This window comes from Moschus berezovskii, chromosome 27 (assembly GCF_049115385.1).
Source record: "Moschus berezovskii isolate FMDL1 chromosome 27, NW_MosBer_1.0, whole genome shotgun sequence".
Taxonomy (NCBI): domain Eukaryota; kingdom Metazoa; phylum Chordata; class Mammalia; order Artiodactyla; family Moschidae; genus Moschus; species Moschus berezovskii.
Genome location: NC_142486.1, coordinates 25,293,870 through 25,319,401, shown reverse-complemented (window position 1 = coordinate 25,319,401; position 25,532 = coordinate 25,293,870). Strand labels below are relative to the sequence as shown.

At 42.1% G+C, this 25,532-nt stretch overlaps 1 protein-coding gene across 2 annotated transcripts in view; it reads right to left on the bottom strand.

Annotated features, from left to right (window-relative positions):
- Positions 1-3,221: 3,221 nt before the first annotated feature.
- The window catches only part of TMC7 (transmembrane channel like 7), a 55,988-nt gene continuing 33,677 nt past the window's right edge, over positions 3,222-25,532 (bottom strand). For both annotated transcript variants that reach the window (XM_055409571.2, XM_055409574.2), the window contains exons 7-16: positions 23,870-24,017; positions 22,472-22,645; positions 20,550-20,707; positions 18,276-18,393; positions 17,879-17,976; positions 16,031-16,217; positions 13,639-13,769; positions 9,592-9,747; positions 6,419-6,497; positions 3,222-5,583 (exon numbers count right to left, since the gene is read on the bottom strand). In XM_055409571.2, coding sequence (XP_055265546.1) covers positions 5,509-5,583; positions 6,419-6,497; positions 9,592-9,747; positions 13,639-13,769; positions 16,031-16,217; positions 17,879-17,976; positions 18,276-18,393; positions 20,550-20,707; positions 22,472-22,645; positions 23,870-24,017 — 1,324 coding nt within the window. In that variant the 3' untranslated portion in view covers positions 3,222-5,508. The remainder of the gene's footprint in view (positions 5,584-6,418; positions 6,498-9,591; positions 9,748-13,638; positions 13,770-16,030; positions 16,218-17,878; positions 17,977-18,275; positions 18,394-20,549; positions 20,708-22,471; positions 22,646-23,869; positions 24,018-25,532) is intronic.

Below are 25,532 nucleotides of genomic sequence, written 5' to 3'. Positions count from 1 at the left end.
GTGTCTTCATTATTTATTTGTTATCAGGGACATTTGGAAACAAAATGAATGTTGAGCTGCAGGGGAATGTTAAAAAAAAAAGTTGTGATCCATCTCTATGATGTTATGTAGCCCGCTGAAATGTGTATAAAGAACTTTGGATAAAGTGAAAAAACACTTATGAAAAAGAAATGAGAATTTTTATTTTTCTTCCTTTTGTTCTTGTTGTCCTCCCTTCCTCACTCTTCTACTTACCTTAAGAGGAATTTTGCCAAGATTAACAGTTCAGTTCAGTTCAGTCGCTCAGTCGTGTCCGACTCTTTGCAACCCCATGAATCACAGCATGCCAGGCCTCCCTGTCCATCACCAACTCCCGGAGTTCACTCAAACCCACCTCCATCGAGTCGGTGATGCCATCCAGCCATCTCATCCTCTGTCGTCCCCTTCTCCTCCTGCCCCCAATCCCTCCCAGCATCAGAGTCTTTTCCAGTGAGTCAACTCGTCACATGAGGTGGCCAAAGTATTGGAGTTTCAGCTTCAGCATCAGTCCTTCCAATGAACACCCAGGACTGATCTCCTTTAGGGTGGACTGGTTGGACCTCCTTGCAGTCCAAGGGACTCTCAAGAGTCTTCTCCAGCACCACAGTTCAAAAGCATCAATTCTTTGGTGCTCAGCTTTCTTCACAGTCAAACTCTCACAATGAAAAGGCTTATTATTCCCTAATTCAGTCCTCAAAAATAAAACATGGTGGATTCATGTCAATGTATGGCAAAACCAATACAAGATTGTAAAGTAAAATAAATAAAATTTTAAAAAGTGAATACAACTGGAAATAGAACTGCCATATGATCCAGCGATCGCACTCCTGGGCATACACACCAAGGAAACCAGAATTGAAAGAGACACATGTACTCCAATGTTCATTGCAGCACTGTTTATAATAGCCAGGACATGGAAGCAACCTAGATGTCCATCTGCAGATGAATGGATAAGAAAGCTTTGGTACATATACACAATGGAGTATTTCTCAGCCATCAAAAAGAATGCATTTGAATCAGTTTTAATGAGGTGGATGAAATTGGAGCCAATTATACAGAGTGAAGTAAGCCAGAAAGAAGAACATCAATACCGTATATTAACGCATATATATGGAATTTAGAAAAATGGTAACCTGAACCCTGTATAAGAGACTGCAAAAGAGACATAGGCATTTAGAACAGTCTTTGGGACTCTGTGGGAGAGGGTGAAGGTGGAATGATTGGGGAGAATGGAATTGTAGCATGTATATTATCATAAGTGACCAGTCCAGGTTCGACGCATAAATTTTCCTCTGTTCATTTCTTTGCATCTGTGCTTTTTTAATAAAATTCTTTAAATAAAAAAAAAAAAAGATTCCCAAAAGGAAAGGAGAGAGAATGAAAAAGAAAATATGCTTGAAGACATAATGGCTGAAAAGTTCCAAATCTGGTGAAAAATATTGACCCATGGATCCGAGAAGCTCAGTGAATCCTAAAGCACAATAATCATGTGGAAAATTAAACGTAGATACATTGTAGTCACCTTGCTGAAAACGGGAGAGAAAGAGGAAAATCTTAAAATCTCCCAGAGGATAAAAAGATACGGCATGTAGGAGAACAATCAGAACTATTATTATCTTATCAGAAACAATGCATGCCAAAAATTAATTGAATAATATCTCTAAGGTGCTGAGATATGGAAAAACAGCTGGTCTGCAATTCTATATCAACAAAAGTATCCTTTAAAAATGAGGGTAAAGTCAAAACCTTTGTTTTCAGATAAAGGCTGAGAGAATTTCTCACCAGCAGACTTACACAATAAAAAATGCCAGAAGAAATTCTTCAGGCTGAAAGACAATGCTATCAGATGGAAACTTGGATCTACACGAGAAATTAAGAGCACCAGAAATGTAAAAGACTTGAATTTTTCCCTTAATTTCTTTAAAAGATAATTTTCTGTTTAAAGCAAACATGATAGTATTATTTTTATTGAAAATTGTTAAAAGCAGGAAAAGAGAATCAAACAGATGAAACAAATAGAAAACAACTGGTTAGCTAGTAAAAAAAATAAAATAAAATAAAATAAAAAGTGAATACATTATTTTTTCATTTTAAAAATGAGTGTAGTTTATCTCAGGAAGGTAAATAAACCTGTAAAAAATTATGCAACTTGTAAGCAAGTTACCAAGCCACTCTATGTCCCAGGGACATCCCATGGATTGGAAAGAAAATATACCAAATGGAATTTACTAATAAAGCAACACCCTATATAAAGAAGACACATTAAGTTCTATCTTCCTAGGGATCAGACCTTGCTGTGCCATCCCTTTAATTCCTTTCTTCTGCTCTGCTCTGCTTAGTCTCTCAGTTGTGTCCAACTCTTTGCAACCCCATGGACTATAGCCCGCCAGGCTCCTCTGTCTATGGGGATTCTCCAGGCAAGACTACTGGAGTGGGTTGCTATGCCCTCCTCCAGGGGATCTTCCCAACCCAGGTATTGAACCAGGTCTCTCGCATTGCAGGCAGATTCTTTACTGACTGAGCCTCCAGGGAAACCCTCTCCAATACTTAAGTGAATATCTGCAATCAGACATGTAGCTGCAGAAATTTACTTTGCTAACTTAAAGAGTTAATACAAGTTAAAGACCTGTGTAACTGGATTCCTCTCTGCTGGGATGAGACTATTTTGTGATTGCAAGGAAGTGCAAGGCTGTCTTGATACAGAACAAGAATGTGAAGCCAGGGTGGGGGGTTGGAAGGGAGGTTTTAAGATGGGGGGATATATGTACACTTATGGCTGATTCACGTTGTTTAATGGAAGAACCCTACACAACAGTGTAAAGCAACTATCCAATTAAAAATTAGAAAAGAAAAAATAATATTGAACTCTTAATAAATGCATTATATGTAAAAAAAAAAAAAAAAACCAAAAACCTGAAGCCGAATGGGGTAGAACTGAGAAAAGAGAAGTGTTTGCATGGACTTTTAAACTTCCAGCTCCCAGTGTTTATAATGAGGTTGTGGGGTCAGGAGGGGGCAGTGACTGAAAACCAAGTATCCAGCACTGGGCAAATGATCATGCAAGTATACATGACATACAATGCCATGTACTCAAAAAAAGAATGGGTAGCTACTCTTCAGGATCTTCAAGATATTACTAAGGAGGAAAAAAAGAGAAGCTCAGAAATACATAAACATCACGCATACAACTACAGATACACATCTGCTTGAATATATATTAAATTCCTCTGGGAGGTGGGATAGGGAATGCTTGAAATAACTGTCTTTTAGTTTAATACACACACACACACACATCCCTCCTTGGTTTAAAAGTCTTAAAAGCACTCATGTGATGACTTTCTAAAATTAAATATTTCTTTCTTCTCTCTGATTCGAGGAAGAGGCAAAGAGTAACCTTACAAACTGTTAGAGTTTTCTATGGTCACTAGATTGCTGACAAGACCCCTCCAACAATTCAAATACACACAATCACATTTTAAAACCTTAAAGATACAGTTTAATCAGTAGTTTCAATGCACATTTGTTGGAGACAGCTGCACTTTAACAATTATACAGACATCTCCTGCAGTTATTAAAATTATCAAAATATATAACAATATTCAAGTAAGAAGTATGCAAATTAGCAGCATTTACCTAAGATGAATATATTAGCATATTTCAGTATAATAACAGGGAAAGAAAACAGAGCTTCCAACACACACACACACTGCACAGAATACTTGACTGTTCTCAGAAGCATGCTGAAGGCAAGGATGCGCTACATATAAATTCTTTAGACAAAAATGCCAACAATTCACAATTTTTTAAGTGAGGATGGAATGAACTTTCATTTATTCAAAATTCCATACTAGTTATTAGACTTAAATATTCATAAACCTTAAAAAGGTATGAAAAGCTTGAAAAGCTCATCAGTTTCAGTTTTTAAAAATACCCTGTGTTAATACTAACTGTAGAAGAGAAAAAAAAAAAAAGTCTGGCAAAGGGACAAGTAGGTAGACTTGTGTTAACTCTGGTGAGCTTGCTTTGTTTCTAAGAGCAAGGAGTCAATCATTTTTGAGTAATGGGGGAGTCCTAGGGGTGGGAAATAGTCTTCATAACAGCAGCTTTCTAAAACCTGCACCCACCTTTAAATGCCAGGCTATCCCAAGGAAAGGTTTAATGAGCCGGTGAAAGGAAGGAAAACAAGAGAAGGAGGGCACGGACAGTCCGTTACAAAACTACAGTACTTTGGAAAAGATTCTGAAGGTATTAGAATGAAAACTGATTAAACTATAATCAAGGCTTATGTGAAAAGGTTTAAAGCTATCAATTTCAGGTAAGCTTATGCTGAGGTATTTATTGCATAAGGTTTTTATGGTAACAGAAGTCTTAAGAGATATCGACATGTTTTGTAAAATGAAATTTAAAATTTTAACACAAGAAAAACAAGAGCCCTTAAAGCTATGAATATGTACATTTAAAAGCTCCAGCATTCAGTCTAGTTGGGTACACCGCCATAGGCTGGCCTGATGCTGCAGCCCACATGCCCCCAACACACAAACACTCAACAGCCCCTTCCAGCCTGGCTCAGAACTGTAAGTGCCATTCAGAGACCTTAGTGCAGGAAGGGACGCAGCCTTTGGAAGAGCGAGACACACTCTGCCTCTTAATCTTGATGGCACAGAACCCTCTGCCGAGTCTCCAAACCCAGGACTAGAAGGGAATGGAAGGTTGTGAATATCCAGGTCCTTAAAGCAGCTTCCCCTGAGTAACGGGGCTGTAGCAACATGCCCAGGAAGCTACGAAATCCAGGCTGCCAAGTTGCAGTTGCTCCCCCCATCACGGGCTCAGTCCAAGGCCCTCAGGGCCTTCCTTATTCACACACAGGAAAAGCTTTTCTCTGTCATACAGTATTACTCTCATATTACATATTACCACGTAGCTGAAATTACATAACCATCCTCTCTGTGCTCCACCGTCTGTTTCAAACATGATTCCAGGGTTTCTGCATTTTAAGTCTACAGAACCATTCACAAGAGTCACTGCTTCTTAAGGGAACACCTCTCAGCCTAAACCCCCAGAACCTGGTTCAAAAGAACAAACCCAGGCTCATGGACTGATGACCTCCACAGTTAACTTTAAAAGACGATACAAGTAAGCTTGTAAAAACATGAGTGGTCGCTTGTCAATTTTGGTTGAAAACCTTCAGTGGTTCTCCTCAATTTTGGTTGCAAAGCTTCAAAGTCAGTGTTTTGGTCAAGTCGCCCCTGAGCTGCTGGGTTACAGGCAAAGACGTGGTTTTGAACCTGCTTTTCTAAGTTACTAATGCCCTAAAAAGGGATCTGGTAATGTAAACGTGGCCACTGGAGCTGCACATATGGAGCCACTTTCAGAAAAGGCCCAAACTCCAGAAAAATACATTTTAAAATTTCCGCTAAAATCCCCAACGGATATGGTAGGCTGGCAGATCACCAGGCCAGCCCGTAAGCCACAGGTGGCAGCATCTCCCGGTCAGTCTAGCCGGTTCCTCAGATCCCTCTGGGCTTCTGTGAGTTTCTGGATTAGATAACGCTTGTCACGACTTTCCTAAAAACAGAGATAGGTTCATCAGCACAGTCAATATATTTGGAAACAAATATTATTTCAACCCAAGAAATTACCTATCAGATTCGAGGCCAAGGATCCAAACTACTGGATCTCCAATGACCTCCAAACTGTCTCTTTTACTCTTGTGCCCTGGACACCCCTCTCCTAGCCCCCGGTCCACAAAGCAGCCTTGTAAAAACGTTGTTTTAGAAATGAACATCAGACTTGGACAACACTCTCCAGTGGCTTCTTATCACACTCAGAATTAAACCCAGACTTCTCACCAGCGCCCTCAGGCGGTGCTGTGACTCAAGCTCGCCTTACCTTTCCCATCATCTTGCACCCTCCGTGCAGACTGCCCTTCCTCCTGGGCCCAGAGCTCGCTGTTGTCTCTGCCTGTTACTCTCATACCCAAGACCTCCCATAACTGGCTGCTTCTCATCATTTAAGTCTCGGCTCTATCGTCACTTCCGGCTGAGATGGCTGCTATCTCAGCAGCCGGTGGTCCACCAGGCCCCACTAACTAGCTCATCTATGCCACCTTTACAGCAGTTATCGCAACCAGAATGGATCTTTTTCCTTTAGCCACTGAGCAGTCCTGTCTTCTTTCTTATTCCCCTCTGCATCTCAGTACAGTATGAAAATGCACATATTGAAAGCATGGATGACTCAAGGACCTAAATGGAGCTGCAGGAGGCTGGGTCTGAAGGCAGAGTTCTGGGGTAGTGGTGATGGAAGTGTCCCACTCTCTCTCCCCGGGAGAAGCTCCCCATTCCTTTCTGTGTACTGCCATAAATGTCCCTGGCCTTGACCCCCAGGACCGGAGCTTTCTTACCAGGTTCAGCTGCTCTCGGAGCTGAACGACCACCCGCTTGTGCGCTCCGGCTAGGGCGATGAAGTAAAACATGATGAGGCTGCAACATAAGGTAAGAGGTCACTAGTAAGTCTGTACCATCTGAAGGCCACTGGAAAACGACCCGACCCGCTTGGCCTGGAACAGTGTTACTTTTGTTTGAACAGATGAAAAAAAGAAAACCCACACCTCTCCCAGGCAGAGAGCATCAGAAACAGCCCGAGAGATTTTATTTGGCAGTGGCAGCAGAGACCGATTCCTGCCTTGCTTTCTAAGTTAATACTAAAGTTCCTGAATCTCCGCTGGCACACACAAGAGGGAAGAGAGGAGGAGATGGGCCAGAAGCTCAGCTCAACACAGAATAAAATGACTGTGGATGATCACTGTGGAGCCTCTCTGGACTCAGCCCCCTCATCTGTAAAATGGGAATAACAGAGTAAAACCCAGTGATAACAAGACTGCTGCTGCTGCTAAGTCACTTCAGTCGTGTCCGACTCTGTGTGACCCCATAGACGGAAGCCCACCAGGCTACCCCATCCCTGGGATTCTCCAGGCAAGAACACTGGAGTGGGTTGCCATTTCCTTCTCCAATGTGTGAAAGTGAAAAGTGAAAGTGAAGTCGCTTAGTCGTGTCCAACCCTTAGCGACCCCACGGACTGCAGCCTACCAGGCTCCTCCATCCATGGGATTTTCTAGGCAAGAGTACTGGAGTGGCTTGCCATTGCCTTCTCCGAGCCTAACGTAATACAATTCTGAATAAAAGCAACTGGCAATTGCTCCTGTTTTCTTTGCCGTCCCAGACCCCAATTGTGGGTGGTTGAAGTTATTATCTTTGAGAAGACGGACAAGTGAGGCGAAGGGCAAGTGCCCAGGAAAACAGCAGGCAACATCATCCACAAAGGGGAGGTGGCTGCCGGTTCAATCTCCCCAGAGAAGGCTGAGGACATGAGGGTCACTGGAATCAGGGGTGTCAGTCTTCTCTTCTGGAAGTCCCCATGGCCAAGGTCGAGAGTGACCCCCAAAGATGTGGAAGCCAGATCAGGAAACCACCACCAGATGGTGGCAGCCAAACCACAGCTGGAGTGAACCAACAACGATGGAGCTGCTGGATTCCAGGATCCATGAAATTCCAGGCTAATCGGCTACAATCCCACATCATTTTATTAATATCAAAGGTATCTTACCTTTAACAAATAAATATTTTAACCCTTTCCTTGCATCATGCTGGGATTTTACTGTAGTAATATCTACCTCATAGGATAACTGATGACTGCAGGAGTTAGTACAAGTAAGCTACAATCAACTCAGTGATTTGTGTAGTTCTAGATTAAAGAATATTTGGATTTCATCACAAGAGAGGACTGTCTCGGGCTTCCCTGGTGGCTCAGAGGTTAAAGCGTCTGCCTCCAATGCAGGAGACCCGGGTTCGATCCCTGGGTCAGGAAGATCCCCTGGAGAAGGAAACGGTAACCCACTCCAGTATTCTTGCCTGGAGAATCCCATGGACGGAGAAGCCTGGTAGGCTACAGTCCATGGGGTCGCAAAGAGTTGGACACGACTGAGCGACGGAACGGAACGGAACAGTTTCCAGGAACACTGAACCAGTGAATTCTGAAACAATGATCCCAAAGGAAATACAGAGTAGGTTCCTTTGTGCCTCTGGTCACATTTTTGTCAGCTGATCAATACTTTCATGTTTCTTGAGAAAGAAAGTTATTAATAAATAATTGTTTCTATTTAAAGACACCTTATTTACTATCACTGAACCTACAGCCAACAGCACCATGATGTGTGCCCGAATGAAGCTTATCTAACAAGCATAGTCTCTGCATAAAACACATTCCAGCCTTCGTGCACTTAGAAAACCCTAGACAACACTTCATGTCTGCATGAACAGCAAAATCACCCACCACCAAAAGCATGAAATGCAAGAAACATGGCACTATAAACAGATCATAAAAATTTAGGATACTTAGTTGCAGTCTGAGCTATGGTTTGAATACTCTGCTCTCCCAAAGTTCATATAAGTCCTACTCCCAAGGTGATGAAAGTAGGCCTGTGGGAGGTGATTAGGTCATGAGGATGAAGCCCTCACAAATGGGATTAGTGCCCTTATTAAAGAGACATCAGAGAGTTGACTAGCCTCTTCTGCCATTACAGAATACAAGAAGTCTGTAAGCTGGAAGAGGATATTCCCCTGATCATGTTGGCATCTTGATCTCAGACTTTCAGGCTCTAGAACCATGAGAAATAATATTTAGTGACCCAGACTGTGATATTCCACTACAGCAGTGGAATAATAAGTGCACTGAGACACTGTATGTCAAAGCAACTCATTTTTTGTTACTCAACACATGTCCACAAATAACCACAAAAAAAGCAGCAGCAGTATTGATTTTTTGGTTACAAAAATATTTTAGCTAGTAAGCATATTTACAATACAGAAAAAATATGGAATTTATCAATAATGAGAATGCACAGTAATTAGAACAATGCCTAGTACAAAGTAAGCCCTCAACACATATCTGTGATTAGAGTTACTTTAACACACAAAATGAATCACTGCACAAAAGCCCTCATCACCTCTGTACCCAACCCTTGTCATTTGCTGAGCCTTCACTAAGGGCCAGGTCCTCTGCTAAACACTTCACATGTGTAACCATGTTTCCTTCTCACAGCCCTACAAGGTATGTGCCATTTTTACTCCCATTTTTCAGGGGAGGAAATCAAGACTCAGAGAGGATATGTGATGACCTGAGGCCACACAGATTGTAAGTGGTAGAGCCAGAGTTCAAGGGCATGCTCCTACACCAGTACTCTTCTCTCAGCCCAGTTATCAATTCCTTTTATGAAAACCAACTGATTTTGTGATACTAATAATATGCAGTAATACTAATAATATGCAGTGTTTATTGGGTTTTATTTTATAAGTCAGCCATCTGGCTAAGTGCCTTATATTTGGGATCTCCCTGAACCTATTTAGCAATATTCTGAAAGAATTACTATTATTACAACATTTTAGAGATTAGGTAAAGTACAGCTCAGAGAGGTTCAGTATCATACCAAGTGTCTCAGGTGAGCTCCGTTTCCCAGCGGAAAGCAGCCCACCAGTCTCAATAGAAAATACCTGAAGAGCCCAGGTGGTTCTCACTTACCAGATGATCATGAAAAAAGGCACTGCGAAGGCTTCTGAAGTGATGCCATAAACCAGCGTCTGCAGCGAGTTGGGGAAGGTGCTCACTGTCTTGGGGACCACCTCCCAGGTGGTGTTGAAGTTGGTGAACGGACCACAGGCTTTGGAGGAAGGGATGCTGCCAGGACACAAAGTACGGGGCTCAGGGCCAGGCCTGCAGCACAGGCTGAGCATCCCTCCTCTGCATGCCCACAAAGCTTCACTAACAGTGACCCACAAGGAACTGCCTGACCTCATGGGCCTTCTGGAATATTCCAGTCAAAAACACTTACCCTGAGTCTCAAGTCCCTAGACTTGATTTCCAGTTTACAAGAAATTGAGGACAGAGGTGGAGTTAAAAAATAGAGTTACCATATATGCTCCTGCAATCTTACTCCTGGGCATATTTCCAGAGAAAACTCTAATTTGAATAGATACATGCACCCCAATGTTCACTGCATGGAAGCAACCTAAGTATCCATCAATAGATGAATGAATAGGAAGATGTGGTACACACACACAGACACAGACACACACACAATGGAGTATTACTCAGCCAGAAAAAAGAATGAAACAATACCATTTGCTGCTGGTCCTATCACTTCATGGGAAATAGATGGGGAAACAGTGGAAACAGTGTCAGACTTTATTTTGGGGGGCTCCAAAATCACTGCAGATGCTGACTGCAGCCATGAAATTAAAAGACGCTTACTCCTTGGAAGGAAAGTTACGACCAACCTAGATAGCACATTAAAAAGCAGAGACATTACTTTGCCAACAAAGGTCCGTCTAGTCAAGGCTATGGTTTTTCCAGTGGTCATGTATGAATGTGAGAGTTGGACTGTGAAGAAAGCTGATAGCCGAAGAATTGATGCTTTTGAACTGTGGTGCTGGAGAAGACTCTTGAGAGTCCCTTGGACTGCAAGGAGATCCAACCAGTCCATTCTAGAGGAGATCAATCCTGGGTGTTCACTGGAAGGACTGATGCTAAAGCTGAAACTCCAATACTTTGGCCACCTCATGCGAAGGGTTGACTTATTGGAAAAGACTCTGATGCTGGGAGGGATTGGGGGTGGGAGGAAAAGGGGATGACAAAGAATGAGATGGCTGGATGGCATCACTGACTCAATGGATATGAGTTTGAGTGAACTCCGGGAGTTGGTGATGGACAGGGAGGCCTGGCGTGCTGTGATTCATGGGGTTGCAAAGAGTCGGACACGACTGAACGACTGAAATGAAAGATTATCATATTAAGTAAAGTAAGCCAGACAGAAAAATGGTATGTGTAATCTAAAAAAAAAAAAAAAAGAATCAAATGAACTTTATTACAAAACAGAAATAGACCCACAGACACAGAAAACAAACTTATGGTTACCAAAGGAGAAGGTGATGAGCGGGTAGGGATAAATTAGAAGTTTGGGATGAACATACACACACTAGTTACACATAAAACAGATCATCAACAAGGACCTACTGTACAGCAAAGAGACTATACTCAGTATTTTATAATAACCTATAAAGGAAAAGAGTCTGAAAAAGATATATTTATATAACTAAATAACTCTGCTGGACACCTGAAACTAACACAACACTGAAAATCAGCTATACTGCAGTGAAAAAAAAGAACCTGTTACTCGAAGACAGATAGTCTGGTGATATTCTAGAACAGCAATAAATTGAGCACCAGAAATTAAAAAAAAAATCAAGATAAATGACACTGTGAGAAAACAGACAGCTCTAGAACGTGGGGAGACCACTCTTCAGCCTATTAATGTAGAGGTGAGGAAACTGGCCTCGACTTTTTCAAGAATTAAAGGTTAAGAAAGACTAAGGAAACATGGTAATGAAAAGTAATGAGTAAAACCTGAAAAAGAGCCTCATTTAAAAAATAAAGCTCTAAAAGACTATTGGGGGACAACTGGAGAAACTTGGCAATGGCAGGAATATGACATTGGCATTAGTTTCCTTAGGTGTGATAGCGTTATTGTGGATATATAGGAAGAATGTCGTTACTTTTAGGAAGTGAAGGTTTAGCTATTTAGGAATGAAATGTTAGGATGCCTACAACCATGGTGTGGTTCATCTGCACACACAAAGGTATGCATAGCGAGAGGGAAGAAAATGTAGCAGAATGCAACCATCGGGACATCCAGGTAAAGGGTGTATGAGTTGTCATTGTTGCTAATTTTTTCAACTTTTCTACAGATTTGAAAATTTTTTAAATAAAAAGGGAAAAATAAAATTACAACGGGATAAAAATTAAGGCTTACAAGAATTGCCTATAGTCACATCACAAAGTTCTGTGTAGGAAATTTTCTACTGCAGCCCTATTTTAGGGATAAAAATAGATTCCTGGAAACAACCTAAGTGTTGTTTAAGAAAATGGATGAGCCATTTGTGATCCATTCATACAGTGGAGTAAAGAACCACTGAGACGGACACACACATATATAGATATGACTGTCTTAGAGACTAAGGAGTAGGAAGCAGAACTGGAGGATGGATTTCCACCACATACTCATCTATACTTTTCCAGTTCTATGCCACGTGAATCCATTTCTTATTTTAAAAATTCAAAGTTAAAAAATATTTTAAAAGAACAAGAGTTCTGTATGTGCTGGCCTGGAATAGGACATAATATAAAAGTGAAACAAATTAAGTTGCCAAACAGTATTATTCCATATGCATTAAAAAATACATTTTTCATAATAAGTTTGTTTAGTTTATACTTTTTTCTGTACTACTTGAATTTTTCAGTATGTAACATACTACCATTACAATAAACATACATAGACTTTGGTCACCTGATGTGAAGAACTGCTCACTGGGAAAGACCCTGATGGTGGGAAAGATGGAAGGCAGGAGGAAAAGGGGACGACAGAGGATGAGATGATTGGATGCCATCACCAACTCGATGGACATGAGTTTGAGCAAGCTCAGGGAGTTGGTGATGGACAGGGAAGCTTGGGATGCTGCAGTCCATGGGGTCGCAAAGAGTCGGACATGACTGAGCAACTGAACTGAACTGAACTGACACAGACTCAAATTAGTTTAAAAAATAATAAAACCTGAGAGAGGAATTCAAAGTTCTAGGCTTTTCAGTTAAAGATGAAGAAATGTGGCGCGGTGGTAAAGAATCCTCCTGCCAATGCAGGAGGTGCAAGAGACGTGGGTTCGATCCCTGGGTCGGGAAGATCCCCTGGAGTAGGAAATGGCAACCCGCTCCAATATAAGGAAAAAAAAAGAAGAAATGGGACAAAATAGGATAAATAAAATAAAGAAACGGAATTCCATGAGACTAAGTCAAAGGGTGGCAAACTACAGCCCACAGACCAAATCTGGTCCACAGTCTATTTTTCATGAAGTTTTACTGGAACATAGTCTTGCCTGCTGGCTTATTTACATAGATGCAACACAGGCTGCATAGATTGCAACATAGATGATGTATAATCAGTTGAGCCGAACAAGCGCTACAGAAACCATATAGCTTACAAAGGCTAAGTGGTTTACTCTCTTTCCAGCATCTGGCATAAACGGTTATAACAGAAGTGGCATCACTGGGTCTGGAACCCTCAATTTCTCATCCTCAGGACTGAGCATTTCCCCTTTTTCCAAATTCCGCTCTAGATGATACACTCCCTGTGCCATGTCCAAGTTGTCTTTATAACCCCAGCACCTGGCACAGTGCCTGGTACATAGAAGACACTCCCAATCTTCTCAGTGACCATGCATTATCTTTACAATCAGAAACAAACAATCCCAAAGGCGACCAGAAGAGAGGTCCTAGGAAAAGGGATCGGGTGGAACAGACCCAAACAACACTCTAAAAACCAATGGGAAGCCTGCAAGTCCAAGGTCAGAAGTGAACCAAGATATTTCAGCATCCAGAGAGGGATTCCAAAACAAAGGTGGACCTAACAGCCAGGAGTGACTTACTGACCTCTGCTGGTGCCAACAAAGAATGCAAAGAAGGCTTTAACACAAAAGAGGGACAAGTCAAGGAGGGAATATTCTAGAAAGTCATATTTACCGTGCCATGCTGATTGTCAGAGGTATAATTGCCAAGCACAGTCCAATCAGCAACACCAACAGGAAGAAGAAATTAGAATTGGATGCTCTGAACTGCCTCGGAGAGGGTCTGCAGGTATAAAGAAGGCTTATCTAAGGAGAGAAAGGAAGAAAGAGGGAAAATGAAGAGCACTGCTTCTTTGAGGACAAATGAGCACAGTCATGCATTACAGTGGGAATATAAATTGGCTATAACCTTTCTAGAGGGTAGTCAGCAATACAGACCAAAATGAAAAAAAATGGCCAAAACACAAGTATATGGTATTTACTGCTACAGTTGTTGATAACAGGGAATAACTGAAAGCAACCAAAGTAGCTACCGATATACTTCCTTAAAGGTTAAAGTGATCCATATGATGGAAAACCACTTAGCCCTTAGGAAAAACAAGAGAGCTTTACATCGTATAAGGCATTGTCAAATGAAAAGCCTGGATGTCAAAACTTTGTACTGTATAATCTCATTTGTTTTTTTTAAATGTATTTTTAAACATTTTACTGTAAATTTGTTTTTTCAGCTTTACTGAGGTATAATTGACAAATAAAATTATAAGGTAGAGTATACAACATGATATATTTACAGTATACAACATGAAGATTTGAAAGGATTCAAAAAGTATTCTCCTTAGGGGGTTAAAAATGTATTAAATATATACATTCCAGAATAGGAGATACTTTGCTTGCATTTTTACATACACATAGATTTTTCCTATAAGTCTTTACTGAATTCGTTCCAATACTGTTCCTGCTTTTATGTTTTTGGTTTTTTTGGTCATGAGGTATGTGGGATTTCAGGCTCTCTGACCAGGGACTGAAACAGCACCCCTCTGCATTGGACCCCCAGTGCTTAAGTTCCTTTCCTATATATTTAAATATTTCCAATGAGGGAAAGGCTTGAAGGGGAGATCAGGTGGGGAGGGGGAGAGAAAGAGGCATATACTTCCTCCTGAATCAAGGAGCATCAAGCTCCTGTTACCGCAGCAATCAGAGCGTCTTGCGAGCCAAGGGACCCTGGCATCTGGTCAGGGTGTCGGCAGGCAGCTGGCCAGTCAAGTCGGGGTGTCAGAACTCAGTCCAATGCCTGTGACCCATGCTATTACCCCCATGCTGTCTTTACTGAGTGACATGCTGGGAAGCCACTGCCTAACTGATATTTTCTGGAAGAAGAAAAAGTTCCTACGAGCTTTCTGGCATCCACTTCTCCTGTGGTGACTTCAGCCAACTGAAGTTTTCAAATGAAAGCACTGGAACATTCTTCAAAGACCAAAACAGCCAGGTAGAAAGTATGACCCAATGTAAGGCCTGGCCTACTGGATTAAGAGCATAGGCTCTGGAGTGAGGTAAACTTGGGTTCACATCTCAGGAGTCATTGATAAGCTGTGTGATCTTGGATCGTTACTTAACCTCTCTGAACTTCAGCTTCCTAATTTATAAAATATGGTTACTAGCAGTACCTACTTTAAAGTATTACATGATCATCTATACAGTGTTCAGTAGAGTGGGAGGACACAGTATTATCATCACCTGTTAGTACTGTTGTACTTATTAATGATACTATTATTACTTCCATTTTTTAATCCCCAGGGCCTGGTATACTAGGTGTTCAATTATGTTGGGCTTCTTAGCAGAGGATACCTCTAGAAGAAGGGATGGAGTACATACCTGCACTGTTTAAATGTTTAACAGTGAGCATATATTGCATCTATAATTTTAAAAGTTTGATTAACAAGCCAAGATAAATTAGTCATCTGTAGGGCTACTTCTTGGAGAAGGAAATGGCAACCCACTCCAGTGTTCTTGCCTGGAGAATCCCGGGGATGGCGGAGCCTGGTGGGCTGCTGTCTATGGGGTCGCACAGAATCGGACATGACTGAAGCAACTTAGCAGCAGCAGCAGCAGGGCTACTTCACCCACTGAGCCCTTAGGTTCAGGTACAATGCCTACAATCTGTGAGCTGTTTGAGGAGTTACAAAAATAACTGAGAACTGAAAATAAATGCACCGGCTCCAAAAGCCAAGCAGAAAATTAAATAATTGTAAATAATAAACCTTTTCTTAAATATCACCAAAATGAACCACTGTCAACTGATTGATCAATTGCAACTCAACTCTTAGCCACATACAAAAACATTTAAACCACAGGAGCAAGACCATTCTTCAACTCTTAAAATGATAAAAATGTGAAAATCCATTCAAAGTTTTTTTTTCCAGGATAAAAAATATATATATATCAAATAAGGGATGCAATTCTGATACATCTGATGGGATCTGGGTGGGCTCCAGGCATGTGTATGCTGAATGTCCTGCAAGATCAAGAATGGTCCGGGTTATCAACCCCTCAACCCCACCTCTCCTTACCTCTTTCACATAAAAGATGATAATGAACTTCAAGGTTGCAATCGCAGGAAGCAGGGGTGAGAAAAAGGCTCCGATCCAGCAAATGGTTTGCCCATAAACGATACCCAGAACATTATCAGGGATGGCAAACTCCTGCTCTCCCCAGCACTGAAAAAGCTTCCAGGAGGAACAGTAGGTCACCAGGATCCTGCAAACAAACAGGACAGCTTACCGCCTGGACTACCAACGTCGGCCGAGGCACAGAATCACATTCACACAATTCCATGCATACTTCTCATGCAAACTGTTAGTCATATGTCTAGAAGATGCAAAGTACAGTGAACTCCGGCGTCATTAAGACTAGGGTCCAAGTCTCAGATCTGTAGTTTACCAGCCAAAGAACATTAGAGAAGGCTCATTTTTCTCATCTGAAACGTAGGGGGATTATAACACAGCCTACTGCACTGCACTGTATTGACAGTAAATGACCAGGGTAGGCCCTGTATGCTAGCTTGCCACTCAATCCAAAAAGTACAGAGCTATTGTGCATCCACACAGATAATGGCTTCTGAGGGACCTATCACCCTATATGCCACTCTTGGAATCCTAGAAGCTTCCTACAGAAACCCGAGGACCAGGGGCTTGAGATAAATACACACAGCTTATTCACTGTAGCAGTACCACATATTAGCAAAGATACTGGGTAACAACCTAAGTGCCCATCAGCAAGGGCTTCATCATCAAATTAGAAGCCATGTATACAGCGGACTATTACACGGTCTTTAAAACATATGAGGAAAATAAATGTGTCCTGACATGTAAAGTCATGGTATTTTGCTTGTGTGGGGGAAAAAGCAAGCTGTGGACCCGCATAGATGTAACCTGATCCCATTTGTGGGCAAGAAAAGGACACTTCCAGCAAGACCATGTGTTTACTTACATGTATATTTATGCAAATATGCTTTTGTTTTCTTTTTAAGGATGGCTGGATCTACCCGCAGGTGTTACCAACGGCCACCTCTGAGGAGTGGGGTGGGTCTGGGGAATTAGGGGTAAGGGAACAAGAGGGCTTTCACTACTCTCAGGATTTCTATATTTATTTAAATGTTAAAAAATTGTAATATAAACATTCACATCATACTGTGTAATTTTTTTAAAAGGACAGTTTCTTTTTCAATGTTTACTTTTATGAGTTTATTGAACTTCTGGCATATGCCAGGAGAATTTGTCCATGTGAGTAAAAAAGAATTTGTACATGTGATTAAGTGAACAGTTTCACTTAAGGCTCAAGAAGATGCTGAGAAACAAATTTTTTTTTTAATGTAGGCATAGTAATGATAATCCTGATGGTGACAGTTAATGTTTTGTTGAGTTTTGTAGCATGGAGTGTTCTTAGTACTTTTATCTGCATTTTGTCATTTAATATTCACCAAAGGGGTATGAGATGGGTACTGCCACTGTTCGCATTTCACAGGTAGGAAAACAGGCACAGAGCTTAAGTAACTTGCCCAAGGTCACGTCATGAGGAAACGAGCAGTGCTGGGCTTGAACACAGATTAGGAAATGCAGTGTCCACTGCAGCCGGGAGGGCCTCCACTAACAGGGCCTGTGGCTGTGACATGGCAAGAAGTCACCCCGAGGGCATCCCCCTGGAAAGCAGCATCATTTCTGCTCTTTGTGCGGCCTTTCAATGGGGCGCATAATGGACTCGGGGGTGATGGCCTGGAGCTGTCTGAAAGGCACCAGTGGTTGTCAAGTGGTTTCCAGGATGTGGAATCATCCAGCACTTTGTGAAGAGCAGCTGTGATGGGAGCCTGTTGAGGGGGGATGAGGGGTGGGGGGAGATAAAAAAGTGCCCCTCACACTTACTTTCTAGGAAAATCCACAAAAAGTGTCACAGCCAGGATGATGATGAGGTCAAAGATCATCAGTTTGTACATTTCCTGCCCAACTTGGGTCTCCCAGCACTGAAACCAAGAGAGAGAAACAAGCCTGACTTGGAGCAAAAAAGGTCAGGTTCTACCGAGGTCATTTCCAGCCCCCGATCCTGTGCCTCTGGAGGCCGCCAGCCAACACTCCTTTGAGCTCCAGCACAGACTTGGGTTTCCAAGCCCTTCGGAGTTCCTGGTGTGACAGATTCAGCTAGAGCAAGAAAGAGGATCACCTGGGATTCACACCCTTGGCTCCCTGGGCTGTTCTCTCGACCTTAATGCTACCGCCCCCCACAATGACCCAGCTCGTAGGACGCCCTTCCCCCCAGCCTCACCGGGTAGAGTTTCTGGTTGTAGCCACAGAGCTCACACAAGTAGTTGTCACAGGATGTAATCTTGGAGCCCAGGGTGAATACGAGCACACAGATGGTGGCCAGCCGCATGAAGACACACCTGCAGGGAAGAGCGGAGGCGGGAACATGGATGAGAAGGGCTTGGGGCGAGCTGGCCCCTCAGAACAGGGCTGGGTGCAGAGAAGTTGCCCTTCTTAACAGCAAACCCACAAATGGACACCGGGTTTCAGTTTCAGACGATGAGCAAGTTCTGGAAATGACAGTAGTGACGGTGGCACAACATTGAGTATGTACTTTGTGCCACTGAATTACACAATTAAAAGTGGCTCAGATGGTAAATTTCATGTTATATATATATATTTTATCACATTTTTTTAAATGCAAAAGGAAAAAGAATATCAGAAAGCTGGGAAGCCCTGAGTCCATGATGATGTAGCCATGCTCAGAACAACTCCTGAAAAGAACTAATTGAATTTTCTAAGTATCAGTTTTGGAAGATGGCTTAGAATATATTGAGAAGTGGGGAGAAAAAGTACATTGCAGAGTCTCAGGTAGAAACAATCCTATTTTTAAAAGAAGACAAACGTGTGAATGTTGGCATGAATAATATGAACCATGTAGATAAGGGCTGCTGGGGGGAAGTGGATTCAAGACAGGAGGGCAGAGGGCTCGTTTTCTTTAAAGATGGTTCATTTATTGTTTGGTTTATAATTTTTAAAAAATTAAATGAAATAGAAACATTAAACTGTGTGAGTTGGGGAGCAAACCTATACCATCCACCTGATATTCTGTCCTCCTGGGAGATGTGAGTACCCAGCATTGCCAGGGAGGCTTCCGTAACTCAAAATTGAACTGGAATCTAATTAAAAAGTCTCAATCCACAGCCATGATTGGTGACGAGGAGATACAGAAAAACAAAAGACACACACAACAACAATGATCTAAACCCAAAATAAAGAACATCACATAAGACAAATGCCCCAGCTTCTCTCACAAACCAATGGAATAACACAAGGGCCGGGGGGATTTTTGAAAGGACAAAAGGGATTTAAGAAGCATTAACAACCCAACACAGCAGGTGGCCTTTCTCTGGCTCTCGATTTGAACAAACCAAGACCAGCCAATCATAGAAAGCCCTCTGCAGCTCCATCAGGGACCTGACAATTCTATGAGGGATGATGATAGTTATGTTTAGAAAGAAAAGTCCTTGTCACTTTAGAGATACACCGAAGCTTTTACAGGTGAAACATGTTGCCTGAGATTTGCTTAAAATATTCCAGCAGAGTGGGAGAAGTGCATGAAAGATGACTAACAAAATGTTGGTAAAGAGTTGAAACTAAGTGATGGACACACGTAGGGGGTCATGATACTGTCCTATTTGAAAGTTTCCAAAATAAAACATTTTTTTAAAGATGCAAATACTATCTGAGGCATTTGAGAAGCAGAAAGAAAACGTTCCCATTTCACACGGTCCCCACCTGGTCCTCCTTAACTCATGTGTGTTAACTTGGGTCCAGCTTTACCCTTGGCATTTATTTATTGTTTTTAAATTACACTGAATATTTTTTAGTATGAGAAGAGAGATTACAACAAATTATAAAAAGGCAACAGTAGCACACACAGTCGGGGTCTGGGCCACATTTTTCTCAGCATTCACTCCAGCAAAAGTCTCAGGTTCCTACTGCAAGTTTCCAGTGTAACTCTCTTCCCAAGGCCCACGCATTGGGGCCATGGGATGGAACTTGTGGGGGAGTTAATGCCCTTGGGACTCAGCCACCCTTAGGCAGGGGAGGGTGAACATTTGTTGAAGGACAAACACTCTGCTGAGTAGGAACACCCTAAGATATTTTCCATGCAAACTCCCTGAGCTGTCTCGCAGAACCGAGCCCCAGTTACAACTTCCCAAACAGCATACCCTTTATTAGCTGCCTTCCCTTCTCTCCCACCTCCTCACTCTCCTGCTGGTATATACTTCATTCTAACATCTTCAGAGCAACATTCCTCCAAGGGCCCATCCTATGCCCTCAGCAGTCAGTGTGCTAATACATGAACCAAAAATACACTACAGCTGAGTAGACGCTTAAGTCAAAGAGATTTCTCTGCATGTGAAAACTCTGAGTCATTTGTGGAGACTATCTGAAGGCTGAAGAGGATTTCTGACCCAGCAGGGAAAAAGGTACCACAATTGATTAGCAATGTCTGCTGTGAGCAGGGGAGGCGACAAGTGGTGATCTGTTTGGCATGCCTAGGCATTACCTAAGGATTGTCAGCCGGATCTCAAAGCCTGGGGAATAATCCTCATAGTGGATGATCTTGGCAAAGATTATCGGGGTGATAAAATTCGCCAGCGTGATCACAATGGAAGGCAGGTACAGAATCAAGAGATTCTCTCCAAAAACCATCTTGTCAATTTCCTACGAAGATAACAAAACTGGTCAGAAGTATAATAAATTGCATCACAAATGAATTGACCTTAAGAGACCACAACTATACATGTGTCAAATCATTATGCTCAACACCTTAAACTTACACAGTGTTGAATGTTAATTATATCTCATTAAACTGTAAGGGGGGAAAAACACCCAAACACATTCAGCAAATGAAACAAACCATGTTTTCATTCAACATGGCACCTAAAACTAAGCAATCTTCTTCCTTGGGTGTTCAAACAGAGGAACCATGATCTAGTACCATACTGAAAGAAAAACAAGCTCTACTAGATTTATTAAGGTGAAATATTAAAAAAAAAAACCTAAGCATTCTGAATCAATTGGTAATTTACAGCATGTTCAAGGCTGTAATTTTATTTTTATCCCAGATAGCCATATATGTCACCAAAATTCTATTATTATGAAAGGAGAGAATGGCTATTCCAGGTCAATTAGTACTACAGCCTTGAACATGCTGTAAATTACCCATTGATACACAATCTGTCTCCCTAGGTAAATGGCTATCTATCTGACTAAATTTTGGCCAAAGGGATATAAGTAGATGTTTTCAGTGAAACCTCCATGTGCTGTCCCCATCTCCTTCACTTCCTCCCCACTGGCTGGTGGGCTACCCTGTGCCATACAGGAGCAGGCCACATCCTAAGGAAGACAGAGCTACAAGGTGGAAGGAACCTGGGCCCCTGATGGCTGATTTCATGAAGCAGAGTCACTAGACCAACTAGGATTTTTAAAACCACTGTTATTTTAGGTAAAGTAAGGCCCATAACTTCATGGGAAATAGATGGAAAAACAGTGGAAACAGTGTCAGACTTTATTTTTTTGGGCTCCAAAATCACTGCAGATGCTGATTGCAGCCATGAAATTAAAAGACACTCACTCCTTGGAAGGAAAGTTATGACCAACCTTGATAGTATATTAAAAAGCAGAGACATTACTTTGCCAACAAAGGTCCGTCTAGTCAAGGCTATGGTTTTTCCTGTGGTCATGTATGGATGTGAGAGTTGGACTGTGAAGAAAGCTGATCGCCGAAGAATTGATGCTTTTGAACTGTGGTGTTGGAGAAGACTCTTGAGAGTCCCTTGGACTGCAAGGAGATCCAACCAGTCCATTCTAAAGGAGATCAATCCTGGGTGTTCATTGGAAGGACTGATGCTAAAGCTAAAACTGCAATATTTTGGCCACCTCATGCGATGAGTTGACTCACTGGAAAAGACTCTGATGCTGGGAAAGGTTGGGGAGGGAGGAGAAGGGGACGACGGAGAATGAGATGGCTGGATGGCATCACCGACTCTGTGGACATGAGTTTGAGTGAACTCCAGGAGTTGGTGATGGACAGGGAGGCCTGGCGTGCTGTGATTCATGGGTTCGCGGAGAGTCGGACACGACTGAGCGACTGAACCGGACTGAACTGAACTGAACTGAAGGCCCGTTTACCTACTTACTAAAGCAGTACAGTTGGGGCTTAAATCCAGGCGATCCAGCCTAGACTTGAATACTATAAATTCCAGGAGTAGGCACCCCAAACACTCTATTTTGGATGCTTTTTTCCCTACTGAAAATAAAAAATTGGTCGGTCTGATTTTAGGCTTTTTGTCGTATCAGCCAAATGTATATTCCCATATGTAAAACAGAATGATGATCGTATCTCCCTTGCAGGTTTGCAATACACTTAGCATACGTAACGTCCTACCAGAGTAAAAGTTAAATTGACTTTCACAGAGCACTTACTTTTTTCATGTGTTCTTGAGAGAATATAGTCGCTTTGTAGATTGCATAAAAGCATGCTGCTAAAACGGCCAGCACAATACAGTTCAGAAATAGTCTCAAAGAGTAAATTCGTATCGTTTCTTCTGAGGTCCTTTCTGCTATTTTTTGCCGTATTCTTTCCTCCTCCAGATCTGCCTGAGAACCAAAGAAAACTCATTTGTGAGCACTGGGATGAAGGGATATTTAGGGGTGGAAATTGTGACTCATCGTCATACCCTCCCTCTCAATCTTCACAGTTTCCTTAAATACTCATCTCCCCCAGGATACCCTCTCAGACCAAGCCCAACCAGTTTCCAAGTCCACTAAAAGCTTAAGTGAAGGCAGAACCTCCTATTAAGATTGCAATTTGATTTTGCAATATATGTGAAAACTGAATTATAACCCATTCAGGACATTATCTAATGAAGTAATTATGTAGTTGGCATTGTGGGGCTTCCCTGGTAGCTCAGCTGGTAAAGAATTCACCTGCAATGCAGGAGACCTTGTTTCAATTCCTGGGTCAGGAGGATCCCCTAGAGGAGGGTATGGCAACTCACTTCCGTATTCTTGTCTGGAATATCCCCATGGGGTCATGGTGGGCTTCAGGTCATGGGGTCACATAGAGTTGGACACAGTTGAACAACTAAACAGCACAGCAGGCATTATTTCTTTAAACAAATAATACACCTGGTTTGATTCCTTCCATTTCATGCTGTTAATCTTTTGATATCATCTATCTCTCCTCCTTTTTGGGAAGGTTTGATAAAGATGATATTTGTTACTCCTTTTATCCTGATTAATTTGGAAATTCTGCATTTTCATATTCTCTGCATCCACCTTATCATCATAGCATTCTTAGTTCTATTTGTCCTGTTTTACGTTCTATTTCTCCTGGTTTATGACAGGTTCTCATTGAGGAAAAATAGTACAAACCAACAAGGACCTACTGTATAACACATGGAACTCTACTCAGTATTCTGTGATAGCCTATATTAGAAAATAATATCAAAGAGAATGAACATATGTATATGTAATAACTGAATCACATTGCTGTATATCTGAAACTAACAAAACTTTGTAAATCAACTATACTCCAACAACATTTTTAAAAAAAGAATCAGTTTTCTTCAACTAGGATTAAAATAAGTTTCCTAAATTAAAAAAAAAGTTCTGAGAAGGGAAGGTACCATCTCTTTTCCCAGGTGTAGTTCAGCAGCTTTATGCTTGGAGCTAAAGTGATCAACCTCAGGAAGAGGTTCTTCAAAAAGCTCTTGAAAACTACACAGGGGCAGGTACCTAAGCAGGACAGCCTGGCCCCCACTAGCTCCTCTGCAGGCTGCAACCTCAGCTCCCACCAAGAGAAAACCGAGCAGCACTCACCCGGAGCTCATAACGCAGGCTGCTGTGCTTCAGGTCCGCCATGCTGCGGTTGGTGATGCAGAAGTCCCAGCCTGCAAAGATCTTGTTGCAGTAACTCTGGAAGTGCTCCTCACTCCGGATCAGGTTGATTTTGAACCCTTCCACCGACCTGACCCCAAAACATGATTATCTATTTTATAACAACAATAAAACACAGGCCTGTGGATTGGCTTTGTCTAAAATTAAAAGTATACACAGTTGACCGCACCTTCCAACAATTTTGACATGCATGGCCCAGCTCTGGACCATTCTAGATATGGAGCAGACAACCATGCATCTCATTGTTGCAAATCGGTCCCTTTATCCAGTCAATGACCTTTTTCCATAGCTGGAATATAATCCGAACTCAACACACCCTAGAGTCCTACATGATTCTGCATGGCACCATCTTTCCTCCCACAAAGCCACTCTGCTGTAATGACAATAGCGTTTTTTCTTTTCCAAAAACACCCAAACCTCTCCTGCAGCCTCAAGGTCTTTGCACTTACCGTTCTCTCTGCCCTCCCCTCTTGCCATGGCTGCCTTCTTCTTATCCCCTGGGGTTTCACTCAAATATCCCTTCCTTCCATAGATTCCCCCACTATCCCATCTAAAGTTGCGGTTTCCTGCTTCAAGTCAGTCTCTTTACTTTCCCTGACAGCAACAACCTAACCTACAATCATGTTATTTAATGTGTTCACTGTCTGTAAGTCCTTATCCTGACTAAATTTTAAATTCCTTGATGACAAGTACCCTGGCTGTCCTGCTACCGTTATATCCAGAGGGCCTGGATATAAACATAGCCACTATCCATCTGATGAATAAATGACTTAAACAGTAAAATAACCAAATATTTAGTGAGCATCTGCTTAAGTCAGACACAACTCCATTGGACACGTTCATAATCAATACTCATTCAAATACTTTTCTGGAAAACATACTCTGGCACTTGACATAGCAATAAAAACATCAAATGCCACACACTCTGCAGACAAACCAGGGTATTTTTTGGATTTGCTACTGAGTTGTGAACACAAATAGAAGTGGAAGGAATTACAGCAATGTCACTCTGCCAAAGGTTCATAGCAAGGCATTTATGTCAGAAGCAGCTGGGCTGCATTTCCAAAATGTAGACTCCCAGGTGATTTCATATCCTGAGATTTTTAATTCAGTATGTCTCATGGCGGGGGTGCATCCAGAATTATGCTATTTATCAAGCCCCATCGGAGAAGGCAATGGCAAGCCACTCCAGTACTCTTGCCTAGAAAATCCCATGGATGGAGGAGCCTGGTGGGCTGCAGTCTGTGGGGTCGCTAAGGGTTGGACATGACTAAGCGACTTCACTTTCACTTTTCACTTTCACACATTGGAGAAGGAAATGGCAACCCACTCCAGTGTTCTTGCCTGGAGAATCCCAGGGACGGGGGAGCCTGGTGGGCTTCCGTCTATGGGGTCACACAGAGTCGGACACGACTGAAGTGACTTAGCAGCAGCAGCAGCATGGTGATACTGAGGTCCCACTCCAGTTGAATGGTCTGATTTAGACCAAACCTACATTTTACAGATGAGAAAACTAAGATCTAGAGGAGGAAAAAATTATTTCCTAGGTCCAGAGAGCTAGAGGCAGAACTGGGGCTAGTTGAGT